Source organism: Oryza glaberrima, chromosome 11 (assembly GCF_000147395.1).
Source record: "Oryza glaberrima chromosome 11, OglaRS2, whole genome shotgun sequence".
NCBI lineage: Eukaryota > Viridiplantae > Streptophyta > Magnoliopsida > Poales > Poaceae > Oryza > Oryza glaberrima.
The window spans coordinates 587395-614362 of NC_068336.1; the positions used below are offsets into that span (position 1 = coordinate 587395).

A 26968-nucleotide genomic window follows, 5' to 3' on the forward strand; every position below is an offset into this window, starting at 1 on the left:
TTTTAATCTTTGGAAAAGGTACACCGAAGGTCCCCAACTTATCATCGAATTAAAAAAATAGTCCTCCCACCGTAAAACCGGATACAACGTATCTCCTAACTTACAAAACAACTGCAAACTAGGTCTCTCGGCGGATTTGACCGACGTGGCAGCTGACTTAGCATGGGACCCACATGTCAGCCTCTACTTCCCCTCATCCCCTTTCAACGGGCGACAAGGCTGGGTACGATGGGCGCGGCGGACGGCCAGCGCGGAGGAGCTGAGCGGCGCCGGCGGCGAGTGAGGAACTGGACGGCGTCGGCGACGGGGGAGGAGCTGGGCGGCAGAGGCGCGGAAGAACTGAGCGGCGGGGAAGGAGCCGGGAGCCGGCGGGCGTGCAGGAGAGGAGCTGCGCGCGTGGGCCGCCGCTGTCGTCGTCCACCACCGCCCCGCTCCGCGCCACTGCCTCGCCAGCCTTCTCCGCCCGCCGCCACTTCTCCGACTTCGCGCGCCGTCGCTCCGCCTCGCCATCGCCCCACTCCACTCGCCGCCGTGCTTGAGCTCATCTTCTTCTATCTCCCCCGTGCTCCCGCCGCCGCCTCCCTTCCCTTCTCCCGCGTCGGAGCACGAGCACGAGCTGCCGCTCCCCGACGTCGGTGGCTTCCTGATCCAGCTCTGGCTGCCCAACGCCGCCGAGGTGCTCGCCTCGCGCCTCGACATCCACCCCTCCATCCGCGCCCTCAACTTCGCGATGCACTCCGCCCTCCGCGCCGCGCACCCCGACCTCGTCTTCCGCCTCTTCTCTCCCGATTTCCTAGGCGACGCTGCCACCGTAGCCTTCCTCGTGCGCGCCTGCTCCTCCGAAGGCTGCCTGCTCGACGGCCTCCGCCTCCAGCGGGTGAGGAGCTGGGTGGCGTTGGGGAGGACGAGAGAGCAGTCGAGCGACAGGAGCACGTCGATGGCGGCGGTGGCGGCGCAAATGAGTCACTCGATGGCCTTGCTTGGTTGGTCAACGCCGAGGCGGTCTTGGATGTTGTAGAACGCGATGGCCCGTCGGCACCGACAGCCTGACGCGGCGGTCATGGAGCCCCCGCGACGTCACCACCTTGCTGTGCTTGTCCTTATCGCCCGCCGCCGCGCGCGCCACCCGGCTCGTCGGCCACGCCGCCGCCGTGGTCGCCGACGCCGATGAGCGCGCAGCACGGGCGCTTGCGCTCCTTGCCGACAACGACCTCCTCCATGGCCGACGCTTGCGCTAGCTCATGCGAAATCCGCCTCGGCTTCTTCTGCTCGATTTTAATGGAGGTTGCTTTAGCACCTCGTGCTTCTGCCGTCGCCTCCCTCCCCTTCTCCCGTGTCGCCGCCGCCGAGTTGCTACCGCCGCATCGCTGGCTGGCCGTCCGACCTCCTCGTCCTGGTGACCTCCTCCCCACCGCCGGCCGGCTTGCCTAGAGGGAGATGAGTGAGAGAGAGGAGGAGGAGGAGGAAGGGAGAGGAGGGGAAAGAGAGAGATGATGACGTGGCGTCCTGACATGTGGGGCCAATGTGGGTCTCATGCTAACTCACCCGCCGGTTTTGTAAGTTAAGGGCATCCACAATGTTGTAAAAAACCAGATAGTAAGGGTCAGATCACTACTTACTACCTGGTATTAAACATTGTGAGAGTGGTGCATAGTTACAACCGGGTCATTGCACTACTACCGGAAGCAACGGAATAAAAAATGATACGTACGCATAAATTAGTCAGGAACGTAACTTGTGCATAGAAAGGTTTCTGCCAGAGTCGATTTTTTAACTGGTGGACCCACCTTATTGCCTGTCTCTCAGAAATAAACATTGTGGAGGGTGTCTTCTCCTACTGCCGCCTGTGGCATGGGCCCGCACTAATACCCAACCAGTAGACATACGTTGCTGATGCCCTAAGGGACGTTATATATCTGGTTTTGTGGTTGTGGGACGATTTTGTAATTCGATGACAAGTTGAGGGACCTTCGGTGTACTTTGTCCTTAATCTTTTTATTCCTTCAGTATCAATGGGCCTTTGTTTTTTACTCACTCCTTGAGTGGGCCGGCCTTAATTTCTATTGGGCCGCATCTCATTTCATACAGCTGAAGCCCACAGTTGTGTCGAAATCCAACTTCCAACCGCATGAACTAATCCAATCACTGTCTAATTAACCGACTCTAACTATCCAATCCTATTCGGCGTTCTAATCTGTTTTTTTTTTCCTTTTCCTCCACGAATTCATACCCTCCACACAACAGAAACCACACCACACCCCGATACGACTAGGATTTCCTCTCTGCTTCTTCGATCCCCTTGTTATTACAATCAATCCTGCAGGAGGGCATAATTGCAGCGGCAAGATCGATTTTTTACAAACCAACATAGCAGAAAGGATTTACGCCGCCGCCGCCGCTTGCGATTTGTGAGTTGTCTTTCCCCTTTCGATTCCCCCTCCTCTCTTCCTTCCCTATCGTCAACTAGCTCGAGTTGCTTGCTTGTTCCCTCTGCTGCTTCCTCTCTTGTGTGGATTGGATTCCCGGCCTGGCCCTTTCTTTTTCCTCTTCTCTCCTAGATTAGAATCGTCGCGATTTGATTCCTCAATCTCTCGATTTGGCCGCCCTATCTGTTATTAATCCCCAATTGTTCTTCACACACATACTCAATTGCAGGTCAATTGCAGCCAGAAAGAGGCGATGGATTTCAAAGTTGCTTCCTTTCTCCTACTCCTGTTAATCGTCACCTGCGGAGCTGCTCAAGGTCAAGGCAACGATTTTGGTACGCCCTAATCAAACACCTTCCCTTCCTCCCTTACCTATGCTCCTCCTGCATGCAGATTGGAACGAACATGTCAAACATTCTCAAGGGAAAATGGAACAATTTTTTTATTGTGCATAGTAAAGTATCATTGTAAAATTTATATATATTGGCAGCTGCTGTGAATATTATTTTATTTGGTTGAAGTTCAACTTGACAATAACCTGTTACTGATCCTCTTAGCCTGGTTATTCATTGCCTGCAAAATGCATCCTTTATTTTTGTTCAAGCTTTGCCATGCACTCTTTACAAAGTCCCATGTTCATCTCATACATTGGTACACAATCGATGATATTTTTTTCCATAGAGAGAGAAAATGAGGATAGCCTAATCTCATTGTTGGCATTTCTGATTTCTCTCGTATGTTAAACCTGGGCTTGTTATTACTCATTTGTTTATGCTAGTTATGGTATGTTTTGAACAGTGTTACTTCTTTATATTTCTGCAACACCGATTACTGCTTATGGGTGCATACTTCTTCATGAAAAGGATTATGGGTACATACTACAAGGCTAGACATGCAATGTCGCATAATGTGACAGTATTAGCTAGTTCCAGCTTCACAGAAATGAGAATGTGCTTCCCAATTATTAGCAATAGTTTACTCTTACTTTTTAAATATGTAATAGATATTTTTTTTGCTGACGACCTTCATGATATTTTATTTAGGCAAAATTAGTTATGTAGCACTGAAAATTCACAATCTTATTTCGTTCTATTTATTTGTTTGTTTATTATTCATTCCTTCTCAGTTGTCCTTGATCTAAAAACAACTGAGATCGGGGAAGATGCTAGCCCAATGTACAAGGAGCAAATTGCGTCGACCAAGATACCTGTAACTCTTCTGAGGAGCAAGCACAGCTCACTGTGCTCGGCTTGTGAAAACATCACAAGTGAAGCTGTCAATTTTCTTAGTGAAAAACAAATACAAGATAAGATAAGGACGATCCTTCATGACACTTGTTCTCAGACATTCTCCTTTGAGCAAAAGGTAATTGTTTCCTTTTGATTTGGTTTGTTAGATCTTATATATTGTGTCTGTATATTAGAAAATAGAAATACAATCAGTTTGATCAAAAGATATGACACATGTAGGAATTATATTCCCTTACTAAAGTACCAAGCAGGAAAGATATTCCATGGACAATAGTAGTATAACATGATCACTTTGTATTTCTGCAGTGTCTTGAGACTATGGACTCCTATGCAACTCTTGTCTTTGCAAAAATTGCTGAGATCAAGCCAGCTGCGTTCTGCAAACAGTATGGCCTCTGCAGGGACATGGCTCTTTTATCAGCTGTTAAAAGTGAAAGCACATGCTTATTCTGCCACCACATCATCGATGAAATTACGTCCAAACTGAAAGATCCTGATGCAGAGGTGATTGATTTTCCCTCGATTACACAATTACATCGATAATAAATAATGAGCATACATTTGGACCCTAACATCTTGTGTGTGATGTTTGCAGTTTGAGATCATTCAATTACTACTCAAGGAATGCAACAAGATTGAAGGTCATCAGCAGCAGGTAAAACATTTGAAGTACTTTGTAAAAATTCTCTCTCTGACCCAATAATGCTAGTTTGGTTAATGTACATGTCTACACGAGTGACATGCGTTTGATGAAATCGTACGTTATCTTGTTGACAGTGCAAGAGGATGGTTCTGCAGTACGTACCGCTGGTTCTGGTGAACGGTGAGAAGTTCCTGGAGAAGAACGATGTGTGCGCAATGATCCAAGCCTGTGATGCAGGCAAGAGGAAGGCACTCAACTTGTTCTCTGCACGGAAATTGGTGCGTGACGCATGAAGTAGTAGGAAGCGTGCATACACGAATCAAGTTGTGGTAGGCATGGAGAAGACGAAGTGATGGCAGCTTGTACATATGGTTATTATTAATGAAATATTAGGCAATACACTATGTGAAGGGGATGATACGATAATTATGTGCACATACTTGTGCTGCTATCTGAATTCTGAAAGTAATGCTATGATTACTTTTTTGTGTACTTGTTGCTGGGAGTATGAAGTACTGTACTCATACTCAGTCCTTGAATATAACTACTTTTAGCTAAAAGTTACTATATTTTAGAAATGGAGGTAATACTATTGAAGTATTGAATTGAGCGAGAATTTGTACACAACCTGAAGAAACTAAATTTATACATACATAGTAGTATATGATAAAACTTGTCACATAGATGTTGTTCAAATTAACTGAAGTGTGCAAAGTTTGGATCCGGCCGCGAACATAACAGACTATTAGAGCATCCGTAATGGTAAAGTAAGGAATTATCTATAAAGTATGTACATCTCAGCAATAGACTATATTAATAGTAAACCACTTCAATGGTATGTCTACATAGATATCTATAGCTCTCTAATCCATTGCCTCGTTTTTCTCTATAGACTATCTCTAAGTTAGTAGATAGTTTTTCTCTCTCTCTTCATTTAATCTTTTTCAAGTAGGAAAATATGCTGACATGGATATCTTGTAGAGAGCCTATAGATAACCATTGCGGGTGCCCTTATAAATTTACAGCTCATGGATCTGCAGCTGTTCAAATCATCGTGAATGTTGTTGTTGTTGCTGCGTTAGGCTGTGTTGCCATGGACAATACGAAAGAACAGCCTCTCTCTCGCTCTCGCTCTCTCGTCAAAATGAAAAGAAAAAGGAAAAACACACACACGACGTCAACCTCGGAGTTGGTCTGGTGATTGTGTGTGTGAGACTTGTTTGATTAGATTTGCCCGGAGGACAAAGCAGAGTAGACAACGGAGTTTGGATTGGAATGACGACGACGACGACGAGGAGTCATCGGCTCCGGGATGCGGCGGTGGCGTCAGTGGTGGCCGTCCTCCCCCACGAGATCTCCCCGCTCATCAGCGCCGCCTCCACCTTCTTCTTCGTACGTATCGTATGCCTCCCTCTCTCTCTTGCTTCTTGCTTCTTCTCATTTCATTTCCTTGATTCGTCTATGGCTGATGGCTGTGCAGATCCTCAGCGCCTACTTCGTCGTGCTGCCGCTGCGGGACGAGGGGGCCATCTCTCTGGGCCTCTCCACCCTCCCGGGCCTCTTCGCCGGCTCCCTCCTCCTCACCCTTGTCGCCGCCCCCGTCGCCTCCCTCGCCTTCTCCCTCCCATCCATCCCCAAACCCAGGGTCCGTATCAATCTCTTTCTTCCTCACTTACATTATCTATTTTTATTACCTTGCTTCTTATGCCACAAGTCAACCACTTAGATTTCTCAGATGCAAACTTCGGTAATGCTTTGTACCTTTGCCAACGCAATTTTTTTTTTACACATTTATTGTAGTCAATCACGCAACACCTGCATTACATTCTCACAAGTATGAAAACTCTTCTTAACGAATATGAAAACTTGAATTGGTTCAGATGAAAACTTGCTTTTGCTCTAAGTTCAGACGTAGGCACACTTCTTAAACTTGAAGGAATATTATGCTTACTCAACTCATTTATTTCAATGATTGAATTGTTCTTGCTTTAGTGTTTCACTAGTTAAAAGTAGTATACCTTTAGTTTGTTTCAATTGATCAAGATGCTAGCTTTGCCTTCTGTATGACTGGAACAGTTGATGAATTACTTAAGAGTACCATGTTAATAATTGAATTTGTATTCTTCTGTCTGTTGAGAAGAAAAAAAAAACAATTCTGGTCTGTGTTGTGGGAACTTCTGTATATTTACCATGGGATTGCAATAATTTGGGTATCTCTTCAGTAAACCCCTTTAATCTAAGATGGTTCAGCTAGCTTTTCCTTGACTAAATACCAGTTTCTTGTCCTCAATTTTCTTCCGTTTATTTATCGATGATGAGGTCTACATTTTAAGAATTCCAAACATTCTGAAGAACATTACGGGCTACAAATTTCCTTGCAGTTATTTCTTGTTCACTGACATAAGCTAATTTTATCATCTATATTCTTTAATTTCAGGCTTTGGTTTTCATACACAGGTTCTTCAGTTTGTCCCTTCTTGTCTTTTTTGTTCTTTGGTTTGCCTCTACCCCTGGGCATTCCCCTTCTATCTCCCAGGTAATATACATTGCTATTAATCTTGGTTATTTTGCAATTATGTACAATAAAGTTGTTAAATTTCAATGAAATTGTGAAGGGGAAAAATTACCGTACCATGAATTTTCACTCAGCTGCTTCGCATGTCCCCCTGAATTTCCTAATTTTTCTCTGTTTCTTGGTGTACAAATCAAGTCAAGCGAAGATGCTTCAAATAAACCTCCTGGATGGGGAAACCACAGTTGGTTCTACATATTAGTGAGAATAAGCTTGTTTCTTTGGGTATGACTTTTCATGCGACATGGGCATGTTCATTTATTCTAATTCTCAAAGTGATTATTGATTTGAGTAATTGTGTCTATTTGAAGGTTTCCTTGCTTAATCTCATTGCAATATCATCAACATGGGCAAGAGTAATTGATGTCATGGATAATGAGGTATCATTTATAGCTGCTCTAAAACTTATTTGCAATTACTTACAACTGATTACTTTTGCTTCTGATATCCTTATTACTCTTTTAATTCAGTCAGGTTCTAGATTGTTTGGTTTTATTGGGGCTGGTGCTACTCTCGGGCAACTTTTTGGTTCATTATTTGCTGCAACTATGGCATGGCTAGGGCCCTGTACGTATGATTTTCTGAATAGGAAAATGAGTTCCTGACTTAAAATTTCTGGAATGCATTTTAACATTTCTGAAACGTGCCTCAGTTCTGCTCCTGTTTTCATCCCTATTGATGGAACTTGCTGCACTGTCATCGAAAGGAATCTGCACTGATGATACTCACAGTTCAATGGAACTGTCTTCTACAATGTATGTATCCTTCTGGACATGGTTTGCAATATCCTGATTTATCTATGACTGTTAACTATGACACGGGCAAACCGTATCATCTATACGGACTAATGTCCGGTTTTACTTTCATTTTTAAACCTAAGTTACAGTATAGTTTGTGAATTCCTTCTTTTATAACCAACCTCAAAACTCTTGAATGGATTTTGTTAGTTTGAACGTCTCATAGCAATACAGATAGATTGCCTGCTGCTTATTTGATTCGGTATTTTGGTGATTTCTTGTTTTGCTTATGATTGCATCCTAACTAACTGCAGAGCTGAACAAAGCCAAAATACAGAGGCTGATGATGAAATGTCTTCTCTGGTCACTTCACAAGGATCACCATCCCAAGTCTCCGAATCTCACAAAACCAAACCTGAGATTTTTGTGATGTTTGAAGGTTTCTGGCTGATTGCACGCTCTTCCTATCTGATGTATATATCTCTATTTTTGTGGCTGAGCGCTGTTGTGTCGTCCTTCTTTTACTTCCAGGTATGGTTCTTCTATATATGTTTATTGACATGAATAAATTCCACATCACTGTGACCATGTTGCTTCCTTAGTTACATCGTTGGAAGGATCCACCATTTACCATCCATTTGCATTTACCTTATTTCCAGAAAGTGACGATAGTTGCTACAACAATATCAAGCCCAACTGCCAGAAGAAGAACCTTTGCACTCATAAACAGCTTTATCGCTGTCTTTATTCTTGCGGGGCAACTCACTTTGACGGTATTTGTCCATCTCCAGATTGTTCTTGGTTTTACTATTAAGTACTCCTAATAAATCTTAACCTGACAAATTGTCCTGCACAGGACCACTATGATGTACATCATGGTGAAGTAGCTTTATATGTTGCAAACTGAACATTTTGACTCATTAGGCTCTCCTAATGAGCACTCTGGGGATACATTTAGATGTTAAATTATATTGCAGTTTTCTATTTGAGCATGCATGCGTATCCCCAGAGTGCTTATCTAAATTGCATGCGTATCTAAATTATATTGTTGGGGATACATTTTTGTCAATTAGAAAGCTCAGCTTCATTTCTAACATCTATTTGAGCATGCATGCGTATCCCCAGAGTGCTTATATTTTCTCATACAACTTTGAACTTATTATTTAGTGATATCTTCCTTTGTTCTTTTGAAGACAAGAATGTGTAAAAATTTCAATAGTTTTTCCTTCTGAATTCTGATATAATTCTCATACACGCATATGTTCTTCAGTTTGACAATTCAGAGCTAATTCGCATCTCATGTCATCAAAAGAAGGGAATAGTTCATTACAATGTAGTCAAAATGATGTAGTGCATGTCTACATCACTACATTCCAAGTACTGAGCAACTTATTAGCATTGACAAAAACAATATAATTTAAAAATATGTCCTAACCAACACGTTGCTAGAAAACTGCAATAACGGAGGAAGTTTTGCTAATTTTGTTTTCTTCTTTCATTTTGAAAAAGAAAAAGAGAATTCTTGAAATTTCTTTACTGACTCCTGTTATGAATTAAACAACTATTTCAGGGTCGTATCCTTACCGTAGCTGGTGTAACAGTTGCTATCTGTGCATCCCCATTCATTGCCACATTGAATATGGTTGCCCTTGCTCTATGGCCAACTTGGGTTGCTGTTGCTGTCACTGAAACAATTCGAAAGGTACATATAGACCAGGGAGCTATGATTGTAACTTTTGGTGTAATAACCGTTTTTTACCATTAAATGATACTTTCCAAAAGTCACATACAAATAAATATGCATATCTAGATGTGAGCATTCATTACCACCTGGATATTCATATTTGAGAGCTGAGACACATTAATTTGAATTTTATCTAGAATTTTTGCATGCCAAGGATATCTAAGCACTCATAATCCATTTTTGTGCAATTTAGGGTTTTGAATGTTAGCTCTAAATTGCTGCTTTCCCAGTCTCATCTTCTATTCTCTGTAGGTAACTACTTATGTTTTGACAAGACCTGGAAGGGAATTGCTATTCACAGTCGTCTCACAGGATGAGAAGTACAAAGCGAAGGTAAAAGATATGCGGCTACCTATTTGAATTTAGTGACCAATAAGAAACGAAAGAATACATTTGCTTGAATGCGATAGATGAGTTGTGCCAGTAGTACACATCATCATTCACCGCAGAGAACTAACAAAATTTCTAATCCCTGGATTGCTCACCAATTTTCATCAATTTGCATTGTGTTATACATGTCTCTGGTAGATATCAAACATATACACATCAACACGTGGTGTGTTCTATCTTCCATGCTGTTGTTTCACAGACACACACACACACACACGCACTGCACAGGGAAGCACAATGGTATTCCTTAGAAAAATTGGCCATTCAATATTGGCTCTGTTTTGAATTCACCTAGACACATCAGAGTTAGCCTTGTCTCTTAAAATGGAGAGTGGGTGATTAACAGCGAAATTTGAAGTTGAATTTCCAGATTAAGTAGGCTATCAATAGAAAAATAGTCAGTTTTGCAGTTGCCTTCTTAGTCTTATATTTGAAATCATATTAAATACGTGTTCACAAATGTATGACCAATTTCAGTTTTGACTATTTAACTAATGAATATAAATTCTAATAGGTTTGTATAGATGTTGTTGTTCAAAGGCTTGGTGATGCAACAGCTGCCGGAATATACAGTTTGTTGTTCAGCAGCCTTGAGAAGAAGGCATCCATGGTCACCCTTTACGCGTTGCCGGTATGTGTCATGGTTTCAGTCATTGTATTTGTACCCCATCACCACATAGGATTGCATATATCACTGAAGAACTATTTTTCTCCCTTCTGATAACAGCTCTGCTTCGTGTGGCTTCTCACAGCATTTCATTTGGGCCGGCTCCAGACAAACCTTGTCAAGGTTCAGGTTGCTTCTTTTGCATCTTAGATTCCTAGATAGGTACTTGGTTACCTATAGTAAAGGTGATTGTAGCTTACTTATTCGCTTGTAGTGTTCTTAACACAAATGCTTGATACGGGGAACTGCTGCACGTACCCACAGAAATGCACACTGTAAGTAACCAGAGTGCAGAAAGAAATATGGCACATCGACAAGTCAGGTTGCCATTGGCGTTGATACTCCTTTTGCCTTGTAAGATTAATAGAAGATTTATCAAGAAACTTTTTTGCTTTCAATATAGCATTAGGATTACTACAGGAAGGATACGACATGTATAGAGAAAGAAGGAATGCTGTATGACTAGATGAATAACAGATGAGTATGTGATCTCTGCATCTATTGTTAGAAATAATACTGTCTTGCACACGGCAATGCATGTGACTTGTTACATTGCTAATGAGAAAACAAGGCTGGATTTGTTGGGCATTTTTGCTTCTTTTGCGAACTCAATATGATCTGCAGGCTTGTACAATTTACTGTCAAATTGATACTACAGAAGTGCTCCCATGGCACCTTCTGATAACTTATTGATCATGTTTACATGTAAAGACAAGCTGCATTTCTTATTATTTTCTTTGCAAAGCGAGAGCACCAAGATTGAATGGTGGAGAGTAGAATGAATATTGCCTTGCATGATCTTTGTGCTAACCCTTTTTAAAATTGCGCGCGAAGAATCCCCCGAGTGAGTTATAAATCGGTACGCGCGCCACGCCGGATCATCAAGCTGCGAGCCTCTCGTGCTTAATACTAGTCACTAAGTGCTTAAGCTAGTGCTTAACACTAGCTAGGTAATTGCTCATCATTGATCAAGCGAAGAAGAAGATGATGGCGTCACCGGCATCCAAGCGCGCCGCCGTCGTCTTGCTCGTCGTGGTTGCTTCTGTGATGATGGCGACGCCGTCGGAAGCGATGAGACCGAGGAGGAAGGCAGCCGCCTTGGTCTCGTCGGAGGCCCGCGTCCTCCGCTTCCCCGGCTTCCCGGGAAGCCGCCAGCGCTTCCCGGGGTTCCCCGGAGCCAGGCCGTCGCCGCGCGCGGCGCCGCCGAAGCCATCACCACCGTCGTCGTCGTCGTCGTCAGTCCCCGGCCTGCCACTGTCTCCACCCGCGGGGGCGCTGCCGCCGCCGTGCGGGAGGTCGTCGCAGACGACGCCGCCGGGCACCTTGATCCCGGGCATGCCGGGCAGCGGCGGTTCGTCGTCGTCGGCGCCGGACTGCGTGACGTCGCTGGCGGGGCTGACGACGTGCGCGTCGTTCCTGACGGGGGCGGAGGCGGAGACGCCAACGCCGGCGAGCGAGTGCTGCGGCGGGCTGGGGATGTTCCTGAACAGCACGGCGGCGGCGGCTGAGGGTGACCGGACGTTGAGGTGCCTGTGCCCGGTGATCCTCGGCGACGTCAACCGGATGCTGCCCAAGCCGGTGGATCCCGTCAGGATGATGTACCTCCCCATCGCCTGCGGCCTCGTCCTCCCGCCTCAAGTCCTCTTCATCTGCTTCAGTCAGTTCTTACCTTCACTTGCACTCATTCATTCATCATTCTCAAATTTTTATCAGATGAATTCCTTTCTGACGAAAAACTGATATATTATTGATTCTTTGATTGATTATGGCAGCCGGGCAGCCTAACCCACCGGTGCTCTCCCGTGTTCCTGACTCCTGGTCGACGCTCTCTTCAGGTTCTTGCTGAATTTGCTCTCTGGGTTTCCTGTTAATTCACACATTGCTCATTCTGGATTTTTTTGCATTCTAATGTTTTTCTTGTTGTTGTTTTCTTAATATGCAGCAATGTCGCCTTGATGGTTCACGATAAGATCGATTCAAAGGTTACTGATGATTCAGTATCTCAGTTTAAGTTTACAAAGCTGTTGTTGGTCTTGAGGGTTGTGTTTTCAGAAACAGCTGGGCCTGTACTTCAGTAAACCACGGCGTTAGCTACCACACTGCTATATAACTACATAAGATAGGTTGGTACATCATGCGTGGTGTAAGAGTTTATTTCTTATTTATAGGGAAAAAATATGTAAGTCATTTCATCAAGTATTCTTTCTCCACAACTAAAGAGAGTGAAATTTGGGACAACAAGGAAACTGAAAATACAGGTCAACTGCACAGCAAAATTCCAGTAGGAATGGAATGCTTTGTCTACAACATTACTTGTTATAATAATCAAATTGACAGGAAAACATAAATATCAGTAAACTTAAACATCCGCAGTCAACCTCTGAACATGCATACATCACATTTGGCGATGATATGATGAATTTTCACTTTCAGCAATAGTATGTGTTTCACTTTCAACAGCAATAGCCGTACACATGAGCAAAGTGACAATCTCAAGACGGCCTTATTCGATACTCTGAATATACAAGGCACTATGTACGTGTGAGTTTCCCAATTACACAACTGGTCGCCATTAAGACTATGCAATTGCAGCCAAGAACCAAGATCATCCAGAGCAGCAATGCCATCTTCTGGCACCTCCTTATTTTGTCATTCTTATTATTACCAGATACCTACTAAATTAGATCTTGTCTGAGCTTTATTCTGAGGATAGGTGAATCAGAACCTCTTCATCTGCACCAGCTAGCAATCTGGCAGCAAAGAAGAATACTACTAGAGGAGCTAAGGTTCTGCTGTTGTCTGTTCCATAATGAATTCAATTTGCGCAGATTTGTTTATTTAGTTCTATTATATGTTTACTGCATTTCCTGACCTGTAGGCTTGAATAGAAGGATGTGGAGAAGTTTTCATTTACTTCTCAAGCCTCCCGAAGAGCACGGACCCGTTCTTGAATTAAACTCCTCTCCGAGCCAGCAATGCCCTCAAAAGCATGCTCTGGCAGACTGTCAAAAGACTCTTTATGTGGATCATTCTTAGCAAGATCATAAGTTGCAGCATGGATCGCTCTCTTATTGGGTCCGCAGGGCCTTTTGGAAGTTAGCTTCTCATAAGCTGTCTTAAGCTGCAAGCAAAGGATAAATGATAAGAATGTGGCCTGGCTTATAACCCTGACAAGTTAAGATTTCAAGAAGATGAAACCTACATCCATATTCTCGAACCAAAACATGTAAGCAATGGCAACTGCAGGTGCTCTCCCAAGTCCAGCAGTGCAATGGACATAGACCCGCCCTTTGCCTTCCGATATAGCCCATTCTAGTGATGAGACTGCTTTGGGCAATTGAGTCCTCAATGAATCTGGATCGAAGTCCACTGCCTGAAACCAAATAAGTGCAAGCTTTTAACTCACTTTCATAATAAAAACTTGGACTAGCTTCATTGGAATTAATTATTTCCTAGACTTTTATAGTTTACTTTTGGCACTCAAAGATAGCAGCATACCATTTCTTTATGCTCTTCTGATGTACAATGTTGGAGGTCAATATTTCATATTGCTCACCTATTTCATCATATAATGGAAATATGAAAGCTTGCTAGGCAGATATGAATTGTGATTATCTCAAATGAATTATAAAGTCCAATGCAAAGGACAAGGCCAGCTGTGCTCATTGTAGTAAAAGAACAATTACCATATTTTCTCATTAAACAACTTCTTAGCTCATTTGTCATGCTTATATGAATAAAAAAATGCACCGGTGCAAAAGATCAGACACTATAAAAGTTAATCAAGCTTGAAAGTAGAAATGTAAAATGCTCATTTTTGTTTGAGTCAGAATTTCATAAGCAAATTAAGCATGATACTAGCTCAGTACATAAATAATCGTCTCACCGGTCTTCTGATGTGTTTTATGCCAAGTTCTTTGCACCTATTGACAACAGTTTGGAAATCAATGCCCCAATATTCAATGTCCTTGTCCTGCTGTAAGCAAAGAATAAAGGCTACTTTCTCCTCATCTTTTAAGTGATCAATATCCTCTGGCTTTTGAGGTTGCGAGCCAACAATCAAGCTATCACTTATGATAGCATAATTCATACCTACATTCCACAAGTAATTGAGTAAGAATTGCATAAACACAAAGTAGGGATTTTGTTTTGCTCCGGTTAATTGCCATATCTATTTCAGTGACTTATAAAAATAATTGAAGCAAGCTGTGCAATTCAATTAAGCATGACAAAGTATGACACCAATGTTTATCTCCACATCAAATTGCTATATCTTCAGCAAGAACTTTCATAAAACTTATCAAAGAATGGATATTTCACAAACATTTAATGTACAAAAGATAAGGGCCTGTACCATCTTAAAAGGATACATTTTTCACATCATGGTGTAACTTTCATTATTATGTAAGTGATTCTCAAATAGTTATGTTTAGGGTAACACAGTGAAACTGCCATATGAAGATAAAATACTAAACCACCAAAGCCCTCAAGCCCCTTAAGATGACCAAAAAATGCAGAAGTACTTTCCATGCAGATCAACAATGCAGATTTGATCACTATTCGAGGGGTGGTACATATAAGAATGCAAGCCCTGTGGAGTTGCCTTGTTCCCCCAAAACAAAAACACTACATGTGGCTGGCTATTAGAGATAGGATTCAATCATCTGCACAACTGAAGAAGAGAAGTTGGGTAGGATCAGAGTTTTGTCAATTGTGTGGTGAAATTGAGACCTCTGTGCACATTTGCTTTAGATGCCCAAAGAATACCTCGAGATTTTGAGAATTTCTTTACCATGGTCATTGGGAATGATAGCTCCAAAAAAAACTAGAGTTGAATACATGTTACCGGTGGCTGTGAGTTGGTTGCTTTGGTCTGTCAGAATTTATATGATTTTTAGAAGCAAACTCATCTTGACACCGCTAACAATTCCTCTTCGCATTATTTGTCTGTTGTTACAGTGGAAGCCACTCCTGAAACCTGAAGAACTTCCAACCTTGGAGACACTGGCGGGTGCTTTCGTGAGGCCATCAACAACCTTCGCCAAGAAAGAGTAGGGATTGGCTAGTTTACTAGTTTGGTAGCTTAGTTTTTGTTGCATTTCAGTTGTCGACGTTGGCTGGTGTGAGTTCCTTGGTCAGCAATTGTTGCAGTGGGTTTTTGTCTGAATGTTTTCTCCCCATCACCAGAGGGTGGATGTAATGCACTCTGCTGTGTAAGCTGGAGTCTCAGCTAAACCTATGTAACCTCTATTGCTTTCTATATAATGCAGGGCCCTTGGCCTCCTTTCTAAAAGAAATCAATGCAAATTTGACAGAGAAAGGCCCAGCACAATGCTCAAATAAATGATACTTATTACGACTAAGAAGGATAGAAATGGTCACAATTACTGCAACTTGCTAACTATTTTTGCAATCGCACAAAAGGAATGTGTGCCATTCAATTAGAAGAAAGCATTTAAGTTACACAACACGAACACCGGGGGTGCACACAGGAAGGAGAGAAGTCCTACCTTAGCCAATAGGAGCTATTACAGCAAAGAGCGCTCAAAGAGAAAATGAAACAAATGGTAATTAAAAAAGTCTCAGCTCGGTAAACAGGATGTTTAGCTTCTTTTTACATACCATGGTTTTTGACAATCATCACAAACCATTACCGACTACTTACATTTGTAGCAAACTTAGTACTGAACATGAACCATGATACATCATAAGCAACATCGCACAGATGGATAGAACAGAACACCAAATCTAGACTTGACCTACCTCCCACAATCTTCTTTTTTTTCTCTCTTTTTCTAATGGTAACAGGAAAACTCCCACAGTGTACTCACTGATTTGACATTTCCCCAGGCCTGACTCAGGAAAGAACCCAAATTTCCTCGGACAAGATTGAATCTTTACCAAAATGTTGATCGTGTCCAGTCTAGGATTTCTAACATCCACACAAGAAAACCTTCATAACACAGATACGCGTTACTCAGGCATCATGGATGGGACGGGACAATCGAACATTAACTGATATAAGCGCACTAACGCAGTAATGCTATAGCAAGACAACGCGTGCACGGACCAAATCAATCGTTTCGGCGGGACGAAATTAACAATCCCCATCCCGAAATGGAATCATTATCTAGGTAGGATCAAAAGCGCGTATACGAGGAAAAATGATTGGTACGGACCTAAATCGTGGTGGTATTCGTAGGGATTGCGCATCATTCTCTTCATGGCGGTGTTGTAGTCCTCCATCCTACTGCTTCCCGTCGTGGAGGAGCGGCACAGGAAAACCCCAGAGGAACTCCGCCGCCGTTGGCTCTTGCTTCCTCCGGCGGCCATCCTGCTCCTAGCAGCGACGGCGCCGCGCGCTGGGAGTCCCGGGGTGGCCGGGAAACACGGGGCGGTGGCCATGGCGGCCATGTTTGCAGGATGTTGATGTACCAATGCGACGATGCGAGAGAGCGAGGCAAGCAGAAAGGAGACCGGCCGGTGGTGGTGGTGGTGGTGGTGGGGATTCCGGCCGGATTTGGCGCGGCTTCTGGATCCCGGCGACTTGGGACGATGCCCACGAGACCACGCAGCCAAGAAAATGCCAATATTTACAAGGAATTGTTTTTTAAAAAAAAAAAGCATTTTTGCTGTAAATATTCATGCCACAACCGCACTCTTTTTTCGCGAACGCGTAAAAAAATTGCACGTCAATATATTAGAAGAAAAGAATTTTGTTACACGACGCTATCAACTAGATTGGTCTACTACTGCACTCTGCAGTTACACATATTTTACTTTTGAGGGTTAAAATTCATATGGCAATCATTGGGAAAAAACAGAAATACTACATCTTACAAAAGAGTATATGTCGATAACTTTCAGTATAATATTTAGTAGATACTATGCTGATTACTTATACTATGTTTGATGCCTCTGATATAACTTACGAAATCGTTTTGATGGTAATATATTACCTATAAGTATCATACTTGGTACCATATTAGGTTTAGTACAACATACCAAGCTATCGTGTTGACGACGGTATGACATTAGCACATAGAGTATTTCGTTGTATTAATGGGATCTCGTCCGCTACTCTTTTTTAAAGAGAGAGATATTAAGAAATAATTAAAAACCGTTGGTTCGATCCAAGTAATCAATGAGTGTAACAAGTATATTTTTTTCGTCACACATTTTATAATAGACACTAATATATCTCTTTCGTCTACAGAATTTTTGTTCTTTTTGACTTAATGTTACTTGTGGTAATTAGTAAGCATAAACACATTTCCAAAAAAACAAATACTTCATGAATATGGGGAACTTCATATTGAAGAAACTATAACCGTATGATAGGTAAATCGGGTGGCATGTCAAAAGCTTGCGTCCAACTAGTAGAAGCCTAGCTACAAGGTATAGGAAATCTTGGGCGATGTTAGCAAAATTCCCAAGCCCCTCCCAAAGGGGAAGGTGCACACTCGTCTTATTAATCACGTAGATATCTGAAAAGCAAGAAATCAAAGAGCGTTTGAGCACCAGGAGAAGAAAACCTTGTTATCTAGCCTTTTTGCAAAAATCAAACAGAATGTGACAATGTTGATGTTTGCCAAAGAGAAGCACTTGCTATAGTTTAACCTTATGTAGTCACTCTTTTTTTTCTCTTTTTTTTTATTCCAGGATGTAATCCTTTTTAGATATATTCCATGAGATGAGCATTGTCTCATACGGTTCATTGGAAAAACGTTTAATCTTAACCATCCATTTATTTTACCTTATTTTATCCTAACCCTCCATTCGTTTTCATGTCAAGACCATAAATGGGAAGAGGTAAGATGGAGTTGCGTCTAGATGCTCTATCCATGCTTTGCAAGAAGAGAAGACAAAGAATAGAAAGGAAGATAAGACAAGAAAAACAAAGAGAGGGGGCAAGGCAACCCGAAGGCTAAGCTAGGGTTTTTGCCATGGCTATATCCTGACTCCTGAGCTTCCCCTTCTCCATTCCCGATCTCTACTAATCCTGCCTGAAGGATAATATCTCTGATACGCACCAAAAAGTTGTCTTTAAATAGGTTCCCTCTCATAACTAGTTTAGGTTTGATTATGTCGTTAGTGCATACTATGTGCATCTAAGTAATCAAAAGAGTATAATCTTCTTATGTATACATTTATAATCGACGTTGATATATGTTTTTAGTGTGCAGCCACACGATTTCACAACATCACTACCTAAATTTTATTTCATTTTGGTTTGCTTTTGCTTATTGATAGTGCTAATTGTAAGCATAAGCTTTCTCTATAGAAAACACATACTACAATAAATAAGAGAAAATTTCATGAGCATGAGAAAACTTCATGTTAAAGAAACTATTAGCGTGTGATAGGCAAGGTGGCCATTCTAACATAACAAATGGTTCCATTTCAAAACCTAGGACAATATATTGGACAATAAAACTAAATACTAGACTCTCTTTCTTGAAAGCAACCCATAGTATTTGACAAACACTTTGATTTAACAATGGAAAGTGAACATTTTGTGTACACTTTTAGAAAGCATGTGCTTAATTACTCAACAGGTGTTATAGTACATTAATACTATGGATGTTAATATAATTAAAACAATATTTAGGACCATGGTAGTATGATACACTTAAAAATATGATGATATCCAAATATTGCATTTATAAACAAGATCTTAACTGGCAGCCTTATTTCTTTCTTAGTGTAGGAGATGCATCCTATTTTTATATATTCTTTTCACCGACTTGTAATACACTACTATGTAAATACTATACTCTTAAATTAAGAGAAGAATAGACATGTACTCACTTTTAGTTATACACATAGGGAGAACTATAGTACTTCACCATTCTTTTCTTGATCTCTTAAAAAAGGAACCTCTATAAAGAAAGTAAAGCTAAGGATAAGGATAAAAAGAAAGTACTATGATGAATAGCTTGGAAAACCAAGTATATGCTAATATTAGTTGAATTGAAAACAACTATTAAAACAGGAATAAAATGTTGCATTAATAGTCAAAGGCTGAGACAAAGCACATAAGCATACTCTAGAATATACGAAACTTTTAGGAAATCTGAAAAATTTTCAATACAACTCCTATATTAAAAAAACTATATACTGTGTTTTCTTTAATTGTGTAGTACTAGTAGTCGGAGTAAGGAGAAGCGGAGCAAGCCAAAATTAACTAGAGGAAAGAAAGCAAAAATGGCAAAGAAGGAAGAAAAAAGAAAAGGGAAGAAGAAGAAGAGACGCTGGCAGCAGCTGCGTCGAGACGCTTTATCCCTTGCCTCGCGAGAACAGAAAAAAGAAAAAAAAAAGAAGAGGAAGAGGGGAAGGCAATCCGAAAGGAAATTAGGCTAGGGTTTTCGCCATGGCTACCACCCACCACCTCGAGCTCCCCCTCTCCATTCCCAATCTCTCCGACTCCTCCTAATTAATCCCGTATTCCCACCCCCAAGCCAAGGACAGCATCTCGCATCCGCGTCCTTTAATTGACTTGATTGGGTTCCCCCCCTCCATTTCAGGGTTTCGTTTCGCATCGCAGCAATCTTCCCGACCCAGCAAGCTTCTTCTTCCCTTGGGTCCGTTAGGGTTTGAGATTGAGAGGGGCGGCGCTGGCGATCGAGATTGGTACGGCGGCGGAGGCGGAGGTGGGCGGATAATGTGTATACTGTGCGCCGTGCAACGGTGGTCGCGGCGCGTCGCCACCATGCTGCCATGGCTGGTGCTCCCGCTCATCCTCCTGTGGGCGCTCTCCCAGCTCCTCCCCGCCGCCTACCGCTTCGAGGTCACCTCCCCTCGCCTCGCCTGCGTCTCCGTCCTCCTCCTCACCCTCTTCTGGTACGAGATCCTCCTCCCCCGCCTCTCCCTCTGGCGCGCCCGCCGCTCCGCCCGCCTCCGCGAGGAGCGCCGCGCCCACGCCCTCCAGCTCCACAAGCTCCGCAAGACCGCCACCCGCCGCTGCCGCAACTGCAACAACCCCTACCGCGACCAGAACCCCGGCGGCGGCAAGTTCATGTGCTCCTACTGCGGCCATGTCTCCAAGCGCCCCGTCCTCGACCTCGGCCCCGCCGGGACCCTCCCCACTGGCTGGCCCTGCACCCAGGATTGGCCTAATGCTGCCGGTGACCCTGCCTACTGGCTCGACCTCCGCTGCTCCTCCGATAACCTGTACTCGGGGTTCTCGTGGCGCTTGTTCTCTTCCTTCTGCGTCAGCATGAGGTGGTTCTGGAGGGAAGTGCTCAGATTCGGCTCCTCGGGGGACGGCGATGGCTTGGGCCGAGATGGTAAAAGATTAGCAAAAGAAGGGGATAACGGAGCAAAGGCTGAGGAGAGCAGAGTCGAGAAGGCGAAAAGGAAGGCGGAGGAGAAGAGGTTGGCGAGGCTGGAGAAGGAAATGCTAGAGGAGGAGGAACGCAAGCAGCGGGAGGAGATGGCCAAGCTCGTGGAGGAGCGGAGGAGGCTAAGGGATGAGAAAGCTGAGGCTGAAGAGCGATCCAAAGGCGCTACCCCCGTTGGAGAGAAGGATCCTCGGAAGGAAGTGGAACGTAGACGGCAGGAGAGGAGGAGGAAGGACGAGAAGGATAAGGGATCAAGCAAGAGCAATTCAGATTGCGAGGATATCGAGAGAAGAGTGACCAGGGAAGGGGAGAGAAAGCGGGATTCTGATAGAAGAAATGAGCCAGAGAAGCGGGATGCAACAAGAGTTGGGGCTGAGGGTCATAAGCCCTATAATTTTGATGCTAACAACCAGGGTAGTAAGACAGTACAGAGCAAGGCAAAGTACTTTGGCCGTATGACAGGCGGTCTATTATCTTCTTCAAGAGGTTTTGGTGGCGGCTCCTTTTTTGGTAGAAGTGCTCAGACCTCTGCTCCTCAAGTTAACAAGGTGACTAAACCGCTTGTTACTGTAACTGACCAGAGTAATGTAGTCAAAAGAGATGCCCAACCTCCTGCAACAGCCAAATCTGCTACTGCTGGAGGAACGACAAATTCATGGACTAATGTTCATCGACCTGTGAGTAACAAAGGCATTATTAATTGCTGCAGCAGTCTATCTGTTACGATTACGACATATGTCATTAATTGTTTTCACCCTGACTATCGTCTTACAAATACCATTTGCATTTTTGTTATGCTTTTATGCAGGTTAGTCCAAATGTGCAGTCACAGCCTACTGGCCTTAAAAAGTCATGGCACCAGCTGTTTAGTCGCTCAGCATCTGTGTCACCTTGTCCTGATGTTCCTGCTGCAGCCCGTGAAATGAAAGGGCAACCAGAACCATATGGAGCACAAATTAGCAATGCTCAAATCTTCCTATCGCAGTATCCCCCTCTGGACAGTAACCCTAGTTCAAGCCGCTGTATGCAATTTCCAGGTTTTCCACCAGTGAATGGAGCACCTGCCAACATGTCACTCTCTCATTTTCCAGCTGGACATGTGCCCTACTATTGTGAGCCAGAACCAACAGTGTTTGAAGAACCAGAACAATTTGAGGACCCATGCTATGATCCTGATGCAATTGCGTTGCTTGGGCCAGTTTCAGAGTCCCTAGATAACTTTCCTCTCGACTTGGATAGCGGGTTCATCTCTAGTGACATCACCAAGGAAACACATACGAAGCCTTCACCAATCGAATCTCCTCTTTCAAGATCACGTACATTCGAGGATAATCCTATTAGGCACTCAACTGGAAAAGGGCCTAATGGTTCTATTTTGCCTGAGGCTAGCAATGAACAGGGGGGCACATGGCAAATGTGGGGCACGCCATTAGTTCAAGAAAGTTTAGGTCTACGAGGTCCTCAGACTGAGTGGCTCCTACCAAACGCAAATCAATTTAACCATGGTGTCAGTCATTTGAATGGTGGAACAAGAAGCTCAGTGGGTTCTGGTTTGGATGACAATGATTTATGGCTGCAGAAAGCGCCTTTCCAGCAAATGCCTCTTGATACAAGGAGTCTGTTCCTTTCACATGATGTCTCAGAGAATGCTATACACAACGATTTGGATTTTGGATCACCAAACAAATCAGCCCGTTTGCACCCCATTGGGCCACCTGGTCATTCTTGGTCCAAGTAAGTATGTTGTGACATTCTTGTACCGCTTTCAGTATTTTCTGCAGCAATGAAGCATTTGCTTCCATTATAGACAACAATTCGATAACCTTGGTTTGAGCTAGAAACATGGTCATAACTTACAACAGAATTACCCTACCCCACACTTTGATTATGTGAGCATAATTTTCATTTAGGTCATAAAAAATCATTACGAATGTAGCTTCGTGTATCAATACACATAAGGACCAAATGAGATCAAATTCACAGAGTACTCTTACAAGGAATAATCATATGCCATAGGGGACTCCTAAATTTCTTTTGTCATAATGACTAGGATGGGTGCTGCCCTTTATCTATAAAAAATGGGGCAAGAGTGATACCAGTTAAGAGCAAACAATACACTCTGAGTCTCCAATTTAGAAGGAATCAAGGGAGCAAATACATAAATTTCCATAATAGCAATTTATGCCCCCAAAAGCTGGGGACCATGGCCCAGTTTGACCATGCCTTGCAGTGGTTGCATCCTTATATAGATGGTTATTTTGGCTTTAGACAAATAAGAGGCATTAGTGACAGGGTGCAAGTTTTCTGTGGATTCTGTTTATGAGAGACACATCACATGGCATGCAATTATGTGTTTGTGCATTTGTTGTATGAAACACTTGAATATTTCTTTGTTCTTTCTTTTAAAGAATGTATTCTTATATATTTCTATATTTAATATGGAACTATGGATTGATGATGATATCATATTAAAATAAGGGATTATGTCTAGTGGTTCTTGGTGACGCTCCACTGGCATTCCGAAGTAGTATTAGCTAGAAAGAATGATGACGCCGTAGAAATTAAATGTACTGCCAATCTGGAACCTGTTTCAACAGTCCTTGTCTGGCTCTTTATTCTTTGGGTTGTTTCGCGGTCAGCATGGGGATGTGGGACTGTATATTACTCAATGGTTGAGAGTGGAGTTCAATTGACTGTCTGTCCAAACTAAATAACTGATAAGAACCACGCCTGAATCCATGGATGGATGAGTGTTGTTTATGTGACATTTATTAACTGGTTGTTTCACCATAGAAAAATCAATATTGTTTTTTGGATATATATATTTTTACATTGTAGATGTCTGACACATTTGTTTAGAAAATGTGTTCAGTTCATAATGTTGATTGGTTTGCCTGCATCTCTTTTGACTTTTTTGTGAATGACAGAACGATGCATGTTATTGGCTTGTTGGAAAAACTGTTTTATAGTTCAAACAAACCAAGTTTCATGTTTGACGGAGCCATTATTTTGCTTATTCACGGAATAAGCGAAACGGCATATTTGCAAACGAAAAGCAATTTGCGAATAAAACTTTTATATACGTGTTCTTAGCAATCTAAAAGCAAAGGCTGAAAAATAAACTTCGATGAAAAAACCTCAAAATCAGCTCCAAATTTAAGGTTGAAAATTCAAATTTTGGCTGATATTCATAAGCATAAGCGAAAAGATGAGGCCGTGAGGCATAAGACCAAGCATCAGGTCCAAGATAATGAAAACTTAACAGGGTTTGCTTTTATACTTCGGTGTTTTTTTGTGGAGTAGGTCTCTGACATACAGAACTGTTGCCATGTAAATAGAGCAGGCATGATAGATTGATGTAATGTTGGCAACTTGGCAGAGCAATCAGTTATGCGCTCACTGTTCAGTTTCTCTAGCAATTTGTAGCTATCTTCCATGTTATCAATACACAAGCTTTTGTAATTAGACTGCCATTTGTTTTTCTTTTAAAAGCAAAAAAAATGCTTGTTTTCTAACCGGGTTGATTTTCGGGGGTTTAAGGTACCCTGTTGAACTGTAAACAAATAATTGAAAGTCACTAAGGACGTTCCTTTGGAAACCAGGTGCAAAGATTTTCTCACTAGTTATATTTGCAATCAAAGATTTAGTCATTTAGTTTGCTGTTTTATCTGCTGGATTCAACTTGTGGCCATTGGGCTGCATTATGTGATGATAGTTAGCTGCATTATCTAAGCAGTAAGCACCAGTAAATACAGTTACTAGATCACGTGTGGGTTATGCACTGGCCAGGTGATATACAGGGGTTTCCAATGTGCTAACGTGGATGTTGTTTTGAATTGTTTATTGTTGTCATCACTTGAAACTGCCGATAAATTCACCATTCGTTTTTTCCCTTGCCTGTACTGCTCTGGTGGGTTGAACATATATGAGATTTAGTTTTTTTTTTTGACATATATGCCTTGGGCCTAACTATTAACTAAGAAATTGCATTTACATGGTCTGAGCTAAACCATGAATATATCCTCGAATAGTTGGATTGGATGAGTTGCTAGCTTGGAACTAAGTACAGGGCCCTATACAAATGGAATACATGATTGTGTAATTCTTGTTCTTTTACCCCTTCCTCCCCACCTTGGTTTGTGGCCGTTGGGATTTTATGGTTGGCTTGGCTCTTGGCTGTACTGCATTTTCAGAAGTTGCATGGTGAACTGTGTATACCTGAACTTTTCTGGTATTCTTCGACATGTGTTTGGTGTTGAAAATATTGTTCTAGGCAACTAATAATAATTTGTATGCTGCAACTGATGGTTCAATTTTTATTACATCTGTTGACTAGTCATGCATTATTAAAAACAGATTCGTTCATCTTCGTGGAACTCAGACTTTGTCTGGTTATGATTTATGCAGGGAGGCAGTGGTGCTGAATGGACCTCAGGAAGCTAGTAAGATTTGCTCATCAACAGGGGCACATGTTGGCGGTGGCTTTTTTTCAACTAATCCTGATGTACAGTCAGTTTGGTCGTTCAATCAAAAAGAGACAACATAGAACATATAGAACACAATGTCAAGCCAATGCTTCCTTGCCTCATTTGAGTTTAGGAAGTTGAGGTGATATGTTGGACTGTATTCCTTGGACGTGAATGATAGTCCCCTTTTATTTAGTATCACTTACCTGTTAACATGCGTTAGCATTAGGTCTCTCACCTGATGTTTTGGCGCATTTAACCTTTTTTTTGGATTCAATGCAAAATGGGCTGGGAACTCATGGTGCACAATCACTTACTTGCTCTTATTAATGTGGTGACTAGTGAAATCATAGTTCAGTCAATTGTCCAGCACTTCACTGGGGGGATATGGATTCCCTAGTTTGCCCTGTGGTTGGACTGGTTAGTTCCAGTGTGACCTTTGCTTTCAGTCTGCTGAGAGGTGTGGAGAGAAGAGAATGAAGGAAGGAATGGTTGTGGAGCAAGTGCTGTTCCCATTAATTGACTGCATTTTTTGTGCTTGTTATCTATCCAGCGCGCCGATCCTTGATTTCTATAACAAAAGTTTTAGTATTGGGTTTGTTAATCTGCATGGTTACCTTTTGCATCAGTCGGTCCACAAAAGTCAAACCAAAGGTGTGTGGGCAAGTGGGTCACTAGCTAGCTGCCTGCCTAACTATTTTGTTGCGCTCATGGACATGATTGCGGCATGATGAAAGCTCACTAGCTCACTCACTGCCTCTGCCGGTGCATAAAAGGCCACATTCGATTTAAAGGATTTTCAAAGGTTTTTTGTATGAATTGAAACCTTAGGAATTTTTTTTTACCATCATTCATTTCATAGGAATAAATCCTATCCAATTCTAGGAATCTATTCTTACAACCTAATTCTATAAGATTTTTTTTATATTATGGGTGATCTCTTGGAAAAATTTCTATGAATTGGAGTGCACGAGTCATCCTAATCCCATTTTTTTTCTACCAATGATTTGAAAACCCTATGAACCGAGTAAGTCCTCAGAGTTGTTGGGTGGATGTATCCCAGTCAAAAGAAAAGGAATTGCAGATGTGAGATTAGACTATCATTATCCCCTTGTGAAAAATGAGCAGATGATATATCCGGGTAGCCGCCGGATTCGCCTGGACTGATGCACAAGCATGTCTGCATGTGTATCTTATCTATCTGGTTGGGCGGCCCTTGTCTGAATCTCTTGCAAATGTTCAAGTGGGCTGGTGTGTGTACTTTGAACCCACACAAGCTTGAGAGCGATGGACCGACTGCTCGTGGAAATACATAAAAACTGAGAATTGAGATGGAGCAGCAAGAAAAGTCATTACGAGTTCTCAAAAAAAAAAAAAGAAAAAGAAAAGTCACTATTACGAACGAGTAGAAACAAATGCTTAGAAGAAACGAAGCAAGCTTACAATTAACTTGATGCTATGATCGATACAGCATGCTTACAAAGACAAGCATTATATATCCTTGATGCTGATCGCTAGCGTATGCTTCTCTTTCTTTCCTCCGAAAAACGACACTAGCTTGCTCGATAGTAAGTACAGTTGGATCGATGCTTGTCTCCAGGGTTTCCCAAACCGCCGGGGCCGGAGTTACCGCGCCCCGGCGGTAAGCACGGTTACCGCGTGGTAACCGTGAAAAACCGTATAAAACCGTGCAAAATTTATTAAAAATTTAAATTATTTTTTAAATTTAT

General features: G+C 42.5%; 5 protein-coding genes across 11 annotated transcripts; 4 read left to right on the top strand and 1 right to left on the bottom strand.

The window, feature by feature from the left end:
- The first annotated feature begins 2190 nt into the window (after window positions 1–2190).
- Window positions 2191–4879, top strand: LOC127754466 (uncharacterized). Its single transcript, XM_052280015.1, has 6 exons — window positions 2191–2408; window positions 2656–2761; window positions 3553–3791; window positions 3983–4180; window positions 4272–4331; window positions 4454–4879. Exons 2-6 carry the CDS (start codon window positions 2680–2682, stop codon window positions 4610–4612), a joined length of 738 nt encoding a protein of 245 aa, XP_052135975.1. The 5' UTR covers window positions 2191–2408; window positions 2656–2679; the 3' UTR covers window positions 4613–4879.
- Window positions 4880–5395: 516 nt separating this feature from the next.
- Window positions 5396–11049, top strand: LOC127754460 (uncharacterized). 7 transcript variants are annotated; one of them, XM_052280008.1, is made up of 14 exons: window positions 5398–5711; window positions 5800–5964; window positions 6757–6855; window positions 7030–7116; window positions 7203–7271; window positions 7362–7458; window positions 7544–7646; window positions 7943–8159; window positions 8288–8401; window positions 9199–9330; window positions 9625–9705; window positions 10277–10393; window positions 10515–10558; window positions 10644–11049. In XM_052280008.1, exons 1-14 carry the CDS (start codon window positions 5595–5597, stop codon window positions 10663–10665), a joined length of 1464 nt encoding a protein of 487 aa, XP_052135968.1. In that variant the 5' UTR covers window positions 5398–5594; the 3' UTR covers window positions 10666–11049. The 7 variants fall into 7 exon arrangements, with proteins under 7 accessions (XP_052135967.1, XP_052135968.1, XP_052135969.1 ...); XM_052280009.1 differs by having other exon boundaries at window positions 10515–10552; XM_052280005.1 differs by having other exon boundaries at window positions 5400–5711; window positions 10490–10558.
- A 261-nt stretch (window positions 11050–11310) lies between these two features.
- LOC127754465 (uncharacterized) lies at window positions 11311–12691 on the top strand. The gene is made up of 3 exons (XM_052280014.1): window positions 11311–12086; window positions 12202–12264; window positions 12372–12691. Exons 1-3 carry the CDS (start codon window positions 11414–11416, stop codon window positions 12383–12385), a joined length of 750 nt encoding a protein of 249 aa, XP_052135974.1. The 5' UTR covers window positions 11311–11413; the 3' UTR covers window positions 12386–12691.
- Window positions 12692–12829: 138 nt separating this feature from the next.
- Window positions 12830–17011, bottom strand: LOC127754464 (phosphoglucan phosphatase LSF2, chloroplastic-like). Its single transcript, XM_052280013.1, has 4 exons — window positions 16609–17011; window positions 14316–14521; window positions 13632–13802; window positions 12830–13550 (listed from the first exon to the last, which is right to left on the bottom strand). Exons 1-4 carry the CDS (start codon window positions 16841–16843, stop codon window positions 13347–13349), a joined length of 816 nt encoding a protein of 271 aa, XP_052135973.1. The 5' UTR covers window positions 16844–17011; the 3' UTR covers window positions 12830–13346.
- Window positions 17012–19669: 2658 nt separating this feature from the next.
- Window positions 19670–25547, top strand: LOC127754555 (stress response protein nst1-like). Its single transcript, XM_052280123.1, has 3 exons — window positions 19670–21449; window positions 21581–22506; window positions 25180–25547. Exons 1-3 carry the CDS (start codon window positions 20094–20096, stop codon window positions 25316–25318), a joined length of 2421 nt encoding a protein of 806 aa, XP_052136083.1. The 5' UTR covers window positions 19670–20093; the 3' UTR covers window positions 25319–25547.
- The last annotated feature ends 1421 nt before the right edge of the window (window positions 25548–26968 follow it).